Below are 16,501 nucleotides of genomic sequence, written 5' to 3' on the forward strand. Positions count from 1 at the left end.
ACACTCACCAACCAGCTTCATGGGGTAATGGCACCAGTCAGGCGGAGGAAGTTAGAACTAAATCATGAACGTAGCAGCTGTCAATTTAGTCCTTATGGTTTACTAATGCTCTAGTGGTGATGGTTAATTTGGGAGGATTATTTCATTGAAACTTATTTTATTCTTTTATATTTTAGACATGCTCATTTTGAAAATAAAACAAAAATATAAAGACAAACAAAATGTATTAATAAAAATAAAAGGACTTGTTCTGTAAAATTTGGATTCAGTCAAAAGACTGCACTTAGGGAATAAAAGGCCACATGTGGCCTTAAGGCTGCAGGTTCCCCACTCCTGGTCTAGTCCCTGGGAGGTTTATGTCTGTAAGTCAAATCTTGGGAACTAACTGAGGTCACTGCCTCTTCCAGCATCATCACCACCATGCCGTTACAGACCCAAACCAAGGGGGATTTTGACACCTTCACTCCAAAGAGCACAGTTACCCCCAAAAGAAAGAAACCTGGACACACTTACCAAAAAGACAATGACCTGCTGAATGGTCTGCCAAAAGAAACCACAGTTCTTGGGGTAAGTCCATCTCATTATAAGGGGAACACTGAGGAAACTGATTGTGAATGTAACTAGATTACAACTCTACAGTTAGGACCCGGAGAAATCTGGTACTCATTTCTGGCTGACTTCAGGCTAATTGGAGTATGAAGTGGAGTTTTATGGGAAGACCACGTCCTACTCAGACATTTCTGTAAACTAAGTAAAACCACTAGGTCTTTTCTACTGGAGTGCTACACAATTAACAAACTAGTGTCTCTTAATTTGTCTTTAGTGTGGTAGAGATTTCTTATTTAATCATACGATTTTACTCAGTATGATTAAATGAGATCTTACTCTGAGCTAGTTTTCAAACATCTCGAGATGAGACAATCTGGACTAATCTCACCATATATTTTCTCCCTGTTCACATGAATAACTATAAGATACCCAAGGGTCCTAGGTCATCATTCCTCATATCCAGAACTTTAATCTTCATATGGTTCTGAATACTCCCTTGTAAGACCCAACTCCTACTTCTTCCCAACTTAGAAACCTGCCCAACTGTGCCCTCTAGAATTTAGCACCAGTTAGCATAATCATCCTCATACCCGACTCTAATTTCTTTAACTTCATTGAGATTCATTGATTATATCCTTTCCTCACAAAACCTCACTTCCTTATATGCTCACTTTTTCCCTCACCCAGTCAAGATCCTGTGGTTCACTCTCTCTCATTAGTACCCTCGACAGCCATGCCCTCATCTCCCTATAGCATACTTTTCAGGCAAATGGAAACATTGTTTAATTCTAATTTTGCCTGTTTGCTTACTCCATACCTGCATGCAGGCAGCTGACTTTGGCTGAACACACACACACACACACACACACACACATCACTTTAGATTTGTGACCATAACCTCAAATGGACTGTTAATGCTGCCTAAAAAGTATATAGTTTTTCATCCATTCACTTCCCTATGACCCCAGGAAACTATTTCACACTTTTCCTTCCTGAAACCTCTAATGATTCTTCCCTGCCCTCATTCTCCATTTATTGCTTTGTTTCCTGTAACGCTAAGAAAATTGAGGCAATCTGGAGAGAATGAGTGTCCACAAGCTGCTACACAACTCCATTTACCCACATCTATGACCATATATCCTTTCCTCTCCCGTACTAGGAATAAAATCTCCATCTTCCATTTACTGATAACCCGCAACTTGTGCATTCTCTCCTATTTAAAATATTTTATTCATGTGGCTTCTTGAACATCAATCACACACTTCTGGGTTTCCTCCTTCCTCCTTGGCTAGTCCTTTTTCACCTCCTTTACTATTTCTATTTATTTCCCTGACCCCAAAATTGGAGTGCTACAGAGCTAGGTCTTTGCTTCTATTCTTTTTCTATATCTGTTCCAGTGGCGATCTCATCCATTAATATGCTTTAAATATCATCTTCACCTATGCTTGAAAAAAATAAGCTATATTCCTTACCTTGATCTCTCCTCCAAAGTCAAGACTCAGATATTCAACAGCCTATGAGGCTCCACTTGGATATCTGCTAGACATCTCTCCCTCACTTGTTCCAGACTGGAATTCTGATCTTCCTCCCAAGCCCACTCCTCATACAATGTTTCCCACCTCATATATATGTCAACTCCATCATTTCAGTTGCTCAGGCCAACACTGTTGGAACCAACATTTTATTCTTCCCTTTCTTACCACATTCGAACATTCAAACTTTCAGCAATTCCTGTAAGTTTCATCTTCATAGTACATCTAGAACCCAACTACTTCTCACCACCTCTACTGTCAACATCATCTCCCATGTGAATTATTGCAATATCCTCCTTACTAATCTCCCTGCCCTATTTCCTTATAACCTATTCTCAAAGCAGCAGGTGCAGTGATCTTTTAAAATGTAAGTAATCTCTTTACTCAAAGTTACCCACTGGGCTTCCCTTTTTGCTCAAAATGAAAAGCAAATTTGGGGAAAAAAAAAAAATCCTACAAAGCCCTACAAAGTTTGCACCACGCTTCCAGGACTTCACAGGCCTCATGTCCTATTATTTTGCTCTTAACTCCATTCTGCCTTCCATGGAACTTACTTGTCTGTAAAGGACATAGTACATATAAGCTCTCCAATGCCATTATATTCATTTGCTTTATTCCTTGGTTCCTGGCACACAAGAGGTATTCAGTCAATATTAATTGTATGAATGGTTGACTTCTTTTAACTTTATTTTTCCTATATTTGCATCATCTTTTAATTGCATATGCATTACACAGTGGGGGAAAAGTGTAGGCTCCAGATCAAGTTAATGGCTAAAATCCTACTCTTCCACTTGGACATTTTGCTGGTTTGCACAAATTACTTTAACTTCCCGTGCCTCATTTTTCTCATCTGTAAAAAAGATGAGATGAGTAGTGCCCAGAATGTAGAGCTTGTTCAACAAATGTAAACTATTATTATTATTGGTATCATAAAAATAACTATTATTAACATCCAATGATGAATAAAATAAGATGAATTGCAGTAGCAGAGACTACCCACTGTATTTGATTTCACTTGAAATCAAGGCCTTCATCAACACTCCCTGGAAAAGTTTGCTCTCCACCTAACAGGACTACTGTCCAGAAAACTTTTCTCCTTCTACATTTCAAATAATTAAATAAAAAAGGATTTATCCAATGTCACCTTCAAAATAAAGTTATGTGCCTATGGTCACTTCCTGATTTTCTAGTTTAACAATCCTATCAAAAAAGAAAAGAGGTTAGTTATAATGACTTTGCATCTTGTAACATTTTTTCCCTTTTTAATATGACAAATTATAACTTATGTTTTTATACTCTTTATAATTCACAATGTGTGTGCAGTCAAATAATGACTTTCATCTATTTAAAGTGTGTTCTAGAATTTCCCCTCTTCTCTCTTGTAGACTATCCAGATCCTGTGTTGCCTGATGATTTCAAGTATGGGGGTCATTTTGGTTTCTGCTCCCTATTCCTCCAACTTCAATCCAGCAGTTTCCAACATTTTGATGTCTGGGTACTCATTTGTAGGAGCTCTGTGTGTGAGTAGAATGGGGTCTCTAAAAGGGGTCATGCTCTGTAAATGCTAACTGGGTGCTTAGTCATGGAGTGACTCAGTCTTCAAGAGGCAGGAAGCCAGGCAAAGGCGGCCTCAGCCTCAGCTTTCCCTCCATCATGGCCCCACATCATGTTTCTCCTGTTCAAGAAGGACAGCAGAGGGGCTTAATCTGTACTCCCATGTGAGTGAGCATCCCAGGGAGGTTGGGACAGGAGGCAAGAGGGGAAGGTAATAAAGCTGGCATGCAATAAGATAGTTCTTACCTGGCATTACAGCATACTCCCAGAAAGGTAGAAGATGCTTCATATCCCTCTTTGGAGCTTTGATGAGGCCATTAGATTTCCTTCATTTTAAGAATAATTCACTTGTCAGGTAGGAGTGAGAAGGCTATTTTTAAACAATAAAATGAGCATGACTGGCAGGTGCCACGGGTTTGAAGAAATTTGGATCAGCAATGGTAAGATTCACGGGAAGCAGGGGCACCCCTGCCACACGTTCAGAGGTCAGTAATCCTGAGCACTTGAGAAACTCTGTTTGCTGCTTCCATACAATGGCTCATGAAGAAGGGACCAGTGGATCTTAGTTTTCAGAGAGTAGTCAGGAAGATGCATGCCTCCCACAAGGGATCATTTCTTTTCCATGTAGTATCCTGTGCAAAGGAGAAAAAGGCACACATTCTGGGCAGACAAATTATGCGAAGGTACCACTTCTGTGTGGATATGGACCCTGTGTGGACACAGACTTTGCTGTCATGCAAGAAGGCCTGCTCCTGCCCCAAAGCACAATTTGTCCTTGACTTCTCTATATAACCAGTGGCTGTGGGCCCCAATTTCCTTGGGGAAGCTAGTGTAGCTCATGCTGACTCTCTCTGTCTGTGACTACTTAATACCCAAGCCACAAGCTTAACCAACATTTCAGCTTCTCAGAATATCCTCTGTCCATCAGCTGGATCTTTAACACTACTGGGATCAAATACTGACTTCGGGGGCTTTATGATAAAGACTTCACATCTGACACTGTCCTTCCCACTTCCCCATCTCACAGTCTGACTCAGTCCACTTATCCTGATAGCTCCAAGTCCATATGTTTCTGCACCTTGTCCCATCAGAGCCTCTTTCTTAACTGCTTCTGTTGGCAGCTCTCATCTCTCTATCTATCCAAGGCATTGGTCTGTCTCAAACTCCTTTCTTTCAACACTGTAATTTAGTGACACTCTCCTTCCCACGTACACCTCCTATCCAGGGTTCCTCAGTTCCTAGTGACTTCCAGTAAAATAACCCAACCCATCTGTGCATCTGCCTATTCTTCAGTGTGAGCATCCTGAGAGTAGGAATCAGGTCTCTGTCCATATGGACCCACACCATTCCTGCAGTGTTGTCTTCCTAAAAATTTTCCAACATCACTTTTTGATTGCATGGTTGACAGTAACAGGGTGGCCACATTTCCACAAGACAACTGAACTGACGATCTCTCTCTTTTCTGAGCAGTTTGCCATTTCCGGATCTCTCTCAATTATCTCTGGAGAAAAATCAACTAAGCCCTTTGTAAGTATGAGGACCACAAAATCTCAGCTGGTTGGAACTGTAGGAGCCTTGGAGTTAATTCTTCTAGCTCCAAATCTCCATTTTACGATTTAGGGACATGAAACTCAGAACAGATCAGGGAGCCCAAGTTCTCCCGGCTGGCCCATCAGCGTAGAGCCCAGATTTCTTGCCTTCTAGACCAGTGCTCTTTCTCCTTCAAAATGGTGCTTCCCTATCATGTCGAAAGCTTGGAGGTTTCCCTCAGTTGTTCAAAAAGCAGAAAGTTTTAAATGTAGACTCTTTACAAGTTGCTACCTTGACTTTTAATAGGGTAGTCAACCACCACAGATAGGGCTACAGATCTATTTTTCTTTTTCTAAAAAGCTTACCTCCTAATGAGGTTCTTTTCGATACCAAATATCCCTTTTCCTAGAGTTGGAACTTCCCACTAATTGTAGCCCTTCAATGTCAGGTGGACCAGCTGTCTCAGTCTGCCCAGAACTGTCTCAGTTTTAGCCCTGAAACCCCATATCCTAGGAAACCGCCTGGTCCCCAGGCAAACCAGGATGGTTGTTCATCCTACTCAGTGGCCATGGTAACAAGTTGTAACAAGTCCATGATATATTTTTAATTTCCACTATTTAGGCAACTGAAATAAACCTCATCCAGTCAAATATGAGGTAGGGAGGAATTCATTCTCCTGCCCCTCTCCTGCCCAGAAGAGGACTTTGGTATCTCTTTCTGGGCAGAAGGAGACTATTCCCATCCAAAGACTCATCCTTGGTAATTGGATGCCCAAGGAAAGAAAAAATCAGTTCAAAGCAAAGTGGGGGAGAATGATGGTAAGCAAATTTGAGTCCCGTCTGAGAAGGTTTGTAGAGAGTCCACAGGGCAGGGGCAGGGGTGGGGAAGGGGATGTCTACATGTGAGCACTGACTGCAGCACCAAACACGGAGCAGGACTGCCCTGACCACTTCCAACATCTCCCCTGACTTCCTCAACAGCTTTAGAATCATTCTGTTGCCCCACATGCCTCTAGAACATGGCCTTTGGTCCCTCCTGGGAAAGCCAATCTATGGCTTTGCCTTACCTAAAGGAGCACCTCAGAGAAAAGGCAGAAGAAAGCTGGAGAAGTTGGAATATCTACCTCTAGGTGGATCAGGCCTGTTAGAACCACATTTCGTCATACCATCTCCTGTCCTATTCTACATTTTGGAGAAAAGGGCTCTCCTGGGGCATGACGGTTCATTTGCAAAGACACTGGTCTACCAGGCTTCCAGCACATGCTCTTCCCTGCTCAATCATCACTGGAGGATGCTATTTGTGGGGAGGGCTACCCTGGCCCCATAGCTACATGACTTCATGTCTGAGTCCCTGAAGGAAGAATAGCCTGAAGGAGCCGTGCCTTGGCCCCAAATTGCCACATGAGCAATGGAGCACACATTGTATCAGGTCACTCTAAGCATAGACTTCTCTTTCTGTGTATTCAGACATTAGGAAAGCCACTTCTGAGATCAGCATGTTCATCCTCCACATTTTATAAATGAGAACACTGAAACCCAGAGTAGGAAGGAACTTGTTCAAACACATAGATGAGTCAGTGACAGAGATGAAGTGGGAGCTCTGGTTTCCTTATTCCAAGTCCAGAACTCTGACCCCATCCAATGCTATGAACTCTTCAAAACCTAGCCCCCTAGTCCTGGGTTTTAGACTGCAGCTTCAATCATCAGGAGCATATACCAGCCTCTACACCATCCACATGTCCTCATCCATGACCAGCCAGACCCTGTGCCTTCTTGAGTCAGGATGTGGCTTTTCCCTATGTCACCTTTGTAGGTGTGCAGCAGGGGGGAGGGAAGGTTGCTGTGGAGAAGAGCAAAGGCTTTAGCTGCTTCCTCCCCCCATCCCCTCCAAGGTTTGTGGGGAAAGTGGCTACACTCTGGTAATTTTTTTCATTTGTGAGTGGGTAGAGAGAGAGAACACATGGTCTAAACCCACACACCTCTGCCTCATGCTTTGCCCACTTAGGGAGATGGGAGGTATATGCTTGTCATCTTGAGTAAGCATTGATAGTCAATTGAAGGCCAATGACTTGCCAATAGAAGATATATGCTATGTTCCCACAGGCCTGATTACCCTACAGATAGGTATTCCAACTTCTCCAGTTTGCTCTGCCTTTTCTCTGAAGCTTGTCCTTTACATAAGGCAAAGCCATAGACTGGGTTTCCTACAAAGGACCAAAGGCCATATTCTAGAAGCCCCTAGGCAGTAGAATTATTCTAAGGCTGTTGAGGAAGTCAGGGAAATGTTGGCAGGGGTATGGGCAGTATGTCTCTATTTTGAGTGCTGTAGAGAGTCAAGGGGCCAGAACCCCTCTCCCCAAGGAGGAATTATTCATGCAATCTCTTTATAACAAGTATTTATCGATTATATCACGTGATGCCCTAAATAGTACAAAGGGATACAAAGATGAATAAAACACAATCTGTGCCCACTCGGAGTACACAGATTAGAGGAGGGAACAGACACAAGGAAGCCCATTTGCAGGACAATGGATAGCGATAGCAGCACCAGGTGCTGATTCTGCGGTGAGAGCCCAACACAGAATTTCTCTTCCAGACCCTGAGCAGCCTGACCTCAAATGCGGTGAGCTCCCTTACCGCTGGGTCAGGCCTCTTCCTCCTCGCTGATGGCATGGTAGCCGTGGGGACTGCCTTTCAACATTGTGACTCAGAAAAGGACTATCTATCCTCATTGCTTTTTTCAGAGTACTACTATCCAATGTATAAAGTCAAGGATTGTCTCTTGAGCAGTGCCAGTCTAACAGTAAGTAGTTTCAGATTGAACATCCTGTCATATGAAGTCTCAGTGTCTCCCCTTTGAGTAATCTCTGCTTTTTCAGTAGTCTCTGGTCCTGTTGGTCTGAATGGACAGAAAAAAACAAAATAGTGTGGCTGGAAGAGGCCGGTCAGGAGACTGCATGATGTCCCCACATCATGCAGTCTCCTGACCGGCCTCTTCCAGCCACACTATTTTGTGTGCTGTGTAAAGGCAAAAAAGGAAATCAGGAAGGCCAGTGGAGAGTCTATCCCTTCAGTGGTCTTTCTTCAATAATAAAATTTCCAACCACAATAGGTTTTACTCCCATAGTACCCCCTTTGTTGAGCAAGCATGTGTTTTCCTCAAGGCAGGCAGAAATATTCTTTTTTATTTAAATTTAGTATTTTGGAACCCTTTTTTGGGTTCCTTTCCTGGAGTTGAAAGCCCCTACCACTTGGAGATGCTTGTCTTCTGATCATCCGTGAGTTGAGGGCTAGGAGAAGCTACACAGTGCAATTTCTTCAAATGCATGCCTGGGTTTGCTACTTTAAGTTAGGCCCAGAACTTGAACTTTAAGCCCAAACACACCATTATGGTACTTTGTTCCTGTAGGGCTGGCAGAGGGGATGGGAGACGGCTTACCAATGGATTTGACTGCTCATGGAAATGTCAACATCTCTGGGCAGTATCTTCTTGCCGCCTTTCCCCAGGAGTTGATGGTTACCACCTGTTGATGGTGATAAGCCTGGCTTAGTCAGTCCTCTAAATACAGGATCATTGTGTTAAAACCATAAACCTGTGGCCTTTTAAGGAGAAAGACTCTTCTGCGACTCCTTGTAGTAGGAGCAGGGGGAACCCCGGGCAGTATCTCTCATTTCCTTGGCTCTGCCTCACACATCTCAGAGAACATGTGCAGATTTTTGCACTCACAGGCTGCTGTGAGTTTGCCCAGGTGACCCGGAGGTTGTGAAAAGCAAGTCCTTTGATCCAGGAGCTTAAGGAAGTATAAAAAGAGAGACCCCTCTGGGAGGGAGATAGATATGTCCAGTGCAGGATGGACGTCAGGTAAAACAAGGAGGGTGGGAGAGGCATCCTCCCCGTTGGGATATTGGAGGTTCAATTGAAAGAAAAAATAATTTTATTTCACCAAACTACCTCCCACTGTCACACAACTGGAGCCCAAAGAACCTCCTGCAACATCAGAGAAGTTGCAACATGGTAGACCAAGCTAAATAACCTGGACAAAAGTAAGGAATTTTAAAAATTAAAAAAAATATATATCCAAAGTTGGAAGAAGAAAGGGAGGGAAGGTGGAAGGAAGGAAGACATCATAAATCCCAGATTCTAGGAAGGATCCTAAAGCCAATCCTCAAATGAGAGCTGAGGCCAGAAAACCAGAGAAGTTTGGATAGAAACAAGCCTGGTGTTAGAGGCTAGCATAATGGCGTTTTAATGCCCATGACAGGATTTGACATCCGTCGGGCCCATAGAGCGGACATTGAGTGCCCTATAAAATTGTTAGAAGCTGAGACTGAATATTTAGTCAATTTGTGAAAATAAGACAGGAAAAACTTTCCGCCCAGCATCCCAAGAAGCTGATCCTTGCTATCAGCTCATCAAGCCTTGTGCAAGTATGGTATCCAGATTCATATTTACATTTAAAATAAGGGAACCTCAAATAAAGGGATTAACTTAAAAACTGCTACTGGATCTGTGAAACTCCTAAAGTTCTAGCAGAATCAAACCTAAAACCAATATCTGAGGAGATGTCCATAAACCCACACCCACATATCAAAGGACCCCATTACTACTACCACCTACGCACTGAAATTATCTAATAATAAAAATATTATGAGAAACATAATAGCAACAAAACCATGGTAAACAGCAACAGATGGCAAACATGAAAGTTAGCAGCCAAAGAATTGGATGTAATATAATAATTTGAATGAAGCTATATTGGAAATATATTTTAAATGATTAAAAATATAAAAAAGTAATTGAAACCAAAATGAAAGGACAGTAAGAAAAGAGTACAAGTAGATTTGAAAAAGAACTAAATACCATGATTGGAAATGAAAACCGGGGTCTTTGAAATTAAAAACTGAGCAGATCAGGTAACAACAGATTCACTATATTCGAAAAAACAGTGAAATGAAATTTGAGTCTGATTAAATCACACAGAACACAATGCACTAAAATAAAAAAATGGAAAATATTGCTGGAGCTCTTACTGAGAGGCTAAAAGATATGGAGGAGAGAGGGAAGTGAAAAGGTTTAACACACATCTAATATGAATTCCAATAGGAGAGAGGGAAGAGAGCCAGTATGCAAAAATAAACAACAGAATTTTTCAGAATTAAAGAAAGACACGAGATTTCAGACTGTAGGAATGCACTGAGAGCACTGTAGGATAAACAGAATCAAATACATACCTAGAAATATTACCATGACAATAAAAAGCACCAAAAGCAAAAAGAAAATAATAAAAGCAACCAGAGATAAGTGGCGGATTTCTCTTATCTGTCATTACGTGAGATACCAAGGTTAGGAGATGAAATAGTCATTGAATATTTCCTTTCTTCTATCTGTAAGAGAAAGCAGAAAAGAAGATTAGACAATTTTCTCTGTTCCTTTTTGTCACCATTGCTGGAGGCTGCATCCCCCAGGCTCCTCTCAGAGGCACAAGGGCTAGCTTGTGTCGGGTGCCAACTATTTGCATCCTGATCTGCAGGGTGTTCTGGTGGTGATGCTCACATTCACTGTGCTGGAGCTCTTACTAGCTGCATACGCTTCTGTCTTTTGGTGGAAACGGTTCTCTACTCCAACAACCCTGGGGTGAGTATGCCAACATGGTGCATGATACCCACTGCCTCCCAGGTCTGAGCTATGAAGATACAGGCTCGAAAAGTGGTGGAAAGAGGAGTCAAGACTTGGGCATGAGATGTATGTGGAAGGTGACTTTTATAGTAAAAAATGAGTTCAATAAATGGGCTCCATCACGAGGACACTCTGGTAATGTGGGATCAGGTGGTGCATACCGGGCAGCAGACCAGATAGAGAATTGCTTAGTGTGAAGCTAGTTGGCTTTAGAGATCACTTGGCCTAACTCCTCCTGAAAGAACCAAGGCTTGGATAAAATTACATGCAGAATGAATAATACGGACTCATGGGCTGAGAATGAGAACTTGCCTCCCTTCACTGTTACAAACGCAACCACCTGACCAAGGGAGTCTCCATGACCAAGTTCCCTTGCTAACATGATGAAATTTTACTAGGACTTCCTGGTTCTCTTTATGCTTTCCTGTGCTCTTCCTTACTTCCTCTTAGCTCATGATAGTACAATTTCAAAATATTTTCATTTCCTCTAAAAGCTTGTTTGGTCTCAGAAAACAATACCCCAAAATGATGGCCTCAGAAACAGCCTGAGAAGCAAACATTTTTCTCTGACCTTCTCCTGTCCTCCTGCCCTTTAGTCTCATTCTTCCCTGACACTAGGTGTAGAAACTATTAAGAGAATCCCTCTTCCCCAAGATAGGCCACAGAAACCAGAACCTCTTTTCTCGTAAGCCAGCCATAAAACCTAAAAATATTCTACGTGAAAAGTGGCCATAAGGAAATTATCTGACCTACCATGTTTTACTATAGGTCATAAGATCCTCATTCCAGAGAGGGAAGGAATGCATGCTCAGTGAGGCCGGGAAGAATCAGACAGGACTTGCTGGGTCTCCCCCTCAGTCTGTTAGCATTAGATCATACCGTTTTTGTCCAATCACATTTCTGTACAGCTGCCCATATTTTGGTGAACCTAATCATAAAAATGAACAAACTTCCTTGTACCTTCGGTTCTTTGTTCTTAAGGCTCTCATGTATCCAAGGTAAACAAATTTGTGTGCCTTTTCTCCAATCCATCTTTCTTTTGAAAGTTGATTTTTCAGCAAAACCTGAAAAGGTTCCCTTGGCCCCAACAAGCTATAGCAAAAAGCAGAAAAAATTTGGGGGCATTTAAAAGAATTATTATTTAACTGTGATCCTGTTAGAAAATAGTAAATTAATTAGCAGGCTGGAAGTAGCAGTTTTTGAACTAATATTGCTGCAATTATATACTATGGTAAAGTTCAAAGAGCTACTACTGTACAAAATTTGGGGAGAATGTATTATAAATATCAAAAAACCTCCAAAATCAATGTTTAAAAACTACTGACAAATTTTATCTTTTCTAGAGTGAATTTTCCTTGCCTTAGTCATGATATCACATCTAGCTTGTCAGAAAGAGTTCTTCAAAGTCATAGAAATGAGCAACTCTTGGCCTCAGAGAAAAAAGGAAGAAAAACCCAGCACCCACGGCAAAGTGTGGTTAGACTTTTCTACACTCTCAGACATTTCAGATACTGTGCAATAAACTTTTAAAAAAAAGCTTTTGTTTTGTACCTGTTCAGTATGAGTCATTTAATTTCTCTGGGAAATAATTTCCCAGAAGCCCTCGTCAGTAAAATTTTATTAGCCAGTCTTCCAAAATGGTCATAAATTTTATAAACTTCTCCAGGTAAAGTGAACAGAAAGTGACTCATTTCTCTCTACATAACAGCAAATGTGAACCCTTGTGATAGTATGAATTGGCTATGTCATGTGGCTACGCGGGCCCTGTTTCTACACCATTTTCACACTCACATTGCTTAAATATTATATATTAAGGATTGCAAGAACATATTTAAATAAAAGTACTTAAAAATATATGGCTCTTCTCTGTCTCATTTAATGACTTTATTCTTAAATATCTGGATTCAAAGACTATAATTAAACTACTCTCTTCTTTGCTCGGCCTTTTTTGCAGGCATTTGGCATATTCTTTCCTTAGGAATTTTACAAGTTCAGGTGCCTCTATCTGAAATGATTGTCTTGCAAGTATTTCCATTGCTTACTTTCTCACTTCTTTCAGGTCTTTCTTCAAATCTCTCAACCTCGATGAAAATGTCCCCATCAACCTACACAAAATTCTAACCTGCTTTCCCTTTCACTTGCTTATTTTTCTCCGTAGTACTTACCACCGTCTGATACACTATACATCTTATTTATTCATTTGTTTATCGTATGTATGCCTCCACTGGTCTGTAAGCTACGTTAGGGAACTCACTGCAACCTGCTGACGTTTACAGCCCCTATTTGTCTGTTTGCAAATACATGGGTGTGCGCGTGTTTGTTTTAAGCTGGGGATGGGGGACCTCAGAGCTTTCCCTTCTTCCCATAAGCCAAGAAATGCAATAAAGTTATATTTTGCCCAGGGTCTATGTCTTATTTATTCGTTCAGGGTTTTTGTGTTTGTGTGTTTGTTTTTTGTTTTAGTTTTGGTTTTCACTGTTTTAGAAAGGTCCTTCAGAATATCTGGTCTGCCGAACTGATGGAAGATGCAGTTAGGACACTGCACCCTTCATTTGCCACCTTTCCCTACCCACCAGCCGGGTTGTGTTTTACCAGTGACGTGACTATCCACTCAGTTTCTAAACGCAGAAATTTGGGAGTCATTCTTGACTCCTTTTGCCTCACTACCACATTCAGTTTGGGCAACCAATTAGGCAAGAACCACTAAAAGGAAAGTCTACTAAACTCATAGCAAGGAAAGGAGTAGAAGTTCCAACCAAGTCCAGGAAGATATCTAACACACAGACCAGAAACTTGAGTTCTGCCTCTGGATTTAGAAAACAATGTAGTGGCTGAGCCACACACTCTCAGATCCTTAGCACGGTGCTCCTTACCACAATCCTGCTTCCCGTCTTGGCCAACGCAAGCAAGAAATTCTCCTTGCTGGCCCAGTGAAGGAACCAGCCTTACTGAGGAAGCAAGGAACTTAGGGTGTCCTCTAGGATCCGACGACAGCATCTAATCTCCAGCCAGCAGAACCCAGAACCCTGAGTCATGCAATCAGTCATGCAAGGAAACAGATCCTGCCAACAACCTGGATGTGCTTGGAAGTAGGTTTTCCTCATTTGAACCTCTACATGAAAATTCAGCCTGGCTGATATCTTGATTGCAGGGATTGCAGTCATGTGACACCCTGAGCAGAGGCACCCACTTAAGTGGTGCCTCAACTCCCGATCCATAAAAACTGTAAGACAAGATATGTGTGTTGTTTTAAGCCACTGAATCTGTGATAATTAGTTATGTAGCAATAAAAATCTAGATCTGTGAAATATGCCATTGGTATTTTGATGCGGATTGCATTGAATCTGTACATCACTTTGGGAAGTATGGACATTTTAATAATATTGATTCTGGAGACTCATGAGCATGATATGTTTTTCCATTTGTTTATGTCACCAGCAATTTCTTTCCTCAGTAATTTGCAGCTCTCTTTGTAGAGATCTTTCACCTCCTTTATTAAGTATATTCTTGGGTATTTCATTTTCTTTGTAGCTATTGTAAATGGTATTGAGTCTTTGATTTAACTCCCAGCTTGACTGTTATTGGAGTATGGAAATGCTACTGATTTGTGTACATTGATTTTGTAACCTGAGACTTTGCTGCATTTATCAATTCCAGGAGTCTCTTGGTGGAATCTTTGGAGTTTTCTAGATATAAGATCATATCATCAGCAAAAAGCTTTTCATTTCCATCTTAATTTCATTATTGACCCAATAATTCTTCAGTAACAGGTTGCTTAATTTCCATGATTTTGTGTGGAATTGAGTGTTACACTCAGAATTGATTTCTAATTTTAACCAACTATTATCTGAAAAGATACATGGTATGATTTCAATTTTTTAAATATGTTGAGACATGTTTTCTGGCCTAAGATATGATCAATCTTGGAATATGTCCCATATGCTGATGAGAAGAATGTATATTCAGTAGTTTTGGAGTAGAATGTTCTGTAAATATCTGTTAGGTCCATTTTTCTAGGTTCCCACTTAAATCTAGTGTTTCTTTATTTATTTTCTGTTTTGATGATCTTTCCAACTCTGATAATGGGGTGTTGAAGTCCCCAGCAATTACAATGGTATTATTTATTTCCTTGCTTAACCCTAGCAGAATTTGTTTTATGTATTTGAGAGTTCCTGTGTTAGGTGCATGTATTTAGGATTGTTATGTCTTGTTGAATTTCTCCCTTCACCATTATAGAATGACCATCTTTGTCTTTCTTTACCATTGCTGATTTAAAGTCAATCTTGTCTGATATGAGAATGGCTATACCTGCTCTCTTTTGGTTTCCATTTGAGTGGAATATTTTTTTCCATCCTTTCTCTTGGGCCTGTTTGCATCCTTGTGGTTTAAATGTGTCTCCTGGAAGCAGCAGATACTTGGGTTGTGTTTTTTTCATCAATTCAGCCAGCCTATGTCTTTTGAGTGGTGCATTTAAGCCATTAATGTTAAGACATAGAATTGATATATGTGACACTGTTCTGTTCATCATATTGAGTAGTGCCTTGTTGCTCAAACCAGGTCACAGTGTACTGGCACCTCAAGGCTAGGGATCCCAGGTAGGGCATTGGACTTTGTAAGAGTTCCTCTGGCCCTGCAGCAGTAGTGGAGGCTCCAGGGTGGGGTCTTGGGGCCCAGGTGCAGCACTAGAGTCTTGGGGATGGTGTCCCAGGCCTGGCGGGAGCTCTGGAGGCACAGAGGCACAGCCTTGGGCTCCAGCCTGACAGCCTCAGAGCTGGGACCGTGGAGGAGCCAGAAGCAGGGCTTCTGAGCAGAACCTCAGAGACAGAAGCAGGGCCATGCAGGTGATGGGTGACAGGGCTGACCCCACCTGGGGGGAAGGGGAAGGGCCAAGAAGGCAGGAGTCTTTTGGGGCCTGGAGGGTGGAGTCAGGGCCGAGCAAGTGGCAGGCTGCTTTGTAGCCTCAGGGACCATGCAGATGCTAAGTCATGAGGGCAGAGGGCAGTTCCAAGGGTCAAGGGACCATGGAGATCTCCCTGTACCCCCCATGACCCACCAAAGCAGTCGTCCAAAGCCTCCCAGGTCAGAGCCTGCTGTGCCCCAGTCAATTCCTGTGCTTAGATCCCGTTGTGCTGCAGGCGAGGGGCACTTGGCTTTCAGTCACAGAATATGGCTCAGTGGAGCCTCCCATTAGTCTGCTCCCTCCCCAGCCCAATGCCATCCTGGTGCCATGCACCCAAGAGCTCAGAATAGCTTTAGCGGCTGCCCAGTCCTGACCACGCCTGTTGTCTGGTGTGATGACTCCACACAGGCTCCAGGCAGTTCCCCAGCCTGACCAGGTGGAGGTCTGTTGTGGTGGAGAGAGCCATCTCACAACTCAAGCAGCACCAGCAGAGTGAGCGTGGCGCCCAAGTGCTCTATCCTTCTACGCATTCCCACGCATACTTTGATCTTGTTAAATATATCGCCCCATCACCTTTTCTTCCCACACTGAATGATCCATGTTGCTCCTCTGTGATTTCACAATGTTCCTTCAGAGAAGAGCGATCTGTATATAGGCAGCTTCCTGCAATTTTCACTTCTTTCCTTGAGAGCGTGTGCTGACATGCTGCTTCTGTCCACCATTTTTTCTCTGTGGGCAACATAGGCTTTCTGTTCTGCAG

General features: G+C 42.2%; 1 protein-coding gene across 1 annotated transcript; it reads left to right on the forward strand.

Moving 5' to 3' along the window:
- The first annotated feature begins 420 nt into the window (after positions 1-420).
- On the forward strand, positions 421-16,114 carry MS4A7 (membrane spanning 4-domains A7). The gene is given in 7 exon segments (XM_069470646.1): positions 421-567; positions 3,467-3,601; positions 5,106-5,162; positions 7,761-7,967; positions 10,696-10,776; positions 10,779-10,799; positions 15,977-16,114. Coding segments are annotated over 7 exon segments (786 nt in total).
- Positions 16,115-16,501: the final 387 nt, after the last annotated feature.

This window comes from Eulemur rufifrons, chromosome 6 (assembly GCF_041146395.1).
Source record: "Eulemur rufifrons isolate Redbay chromosome 6, OSU_ERuf_1, whole genome shotgun sequence".
Classification (NCBI taxonomy): domain Eukaryota; kingdom Metazoa; phylum Chordata; class Mammalia; order Primates; family Lemuridae; genus Eulemur; species Eulemur rufifrons.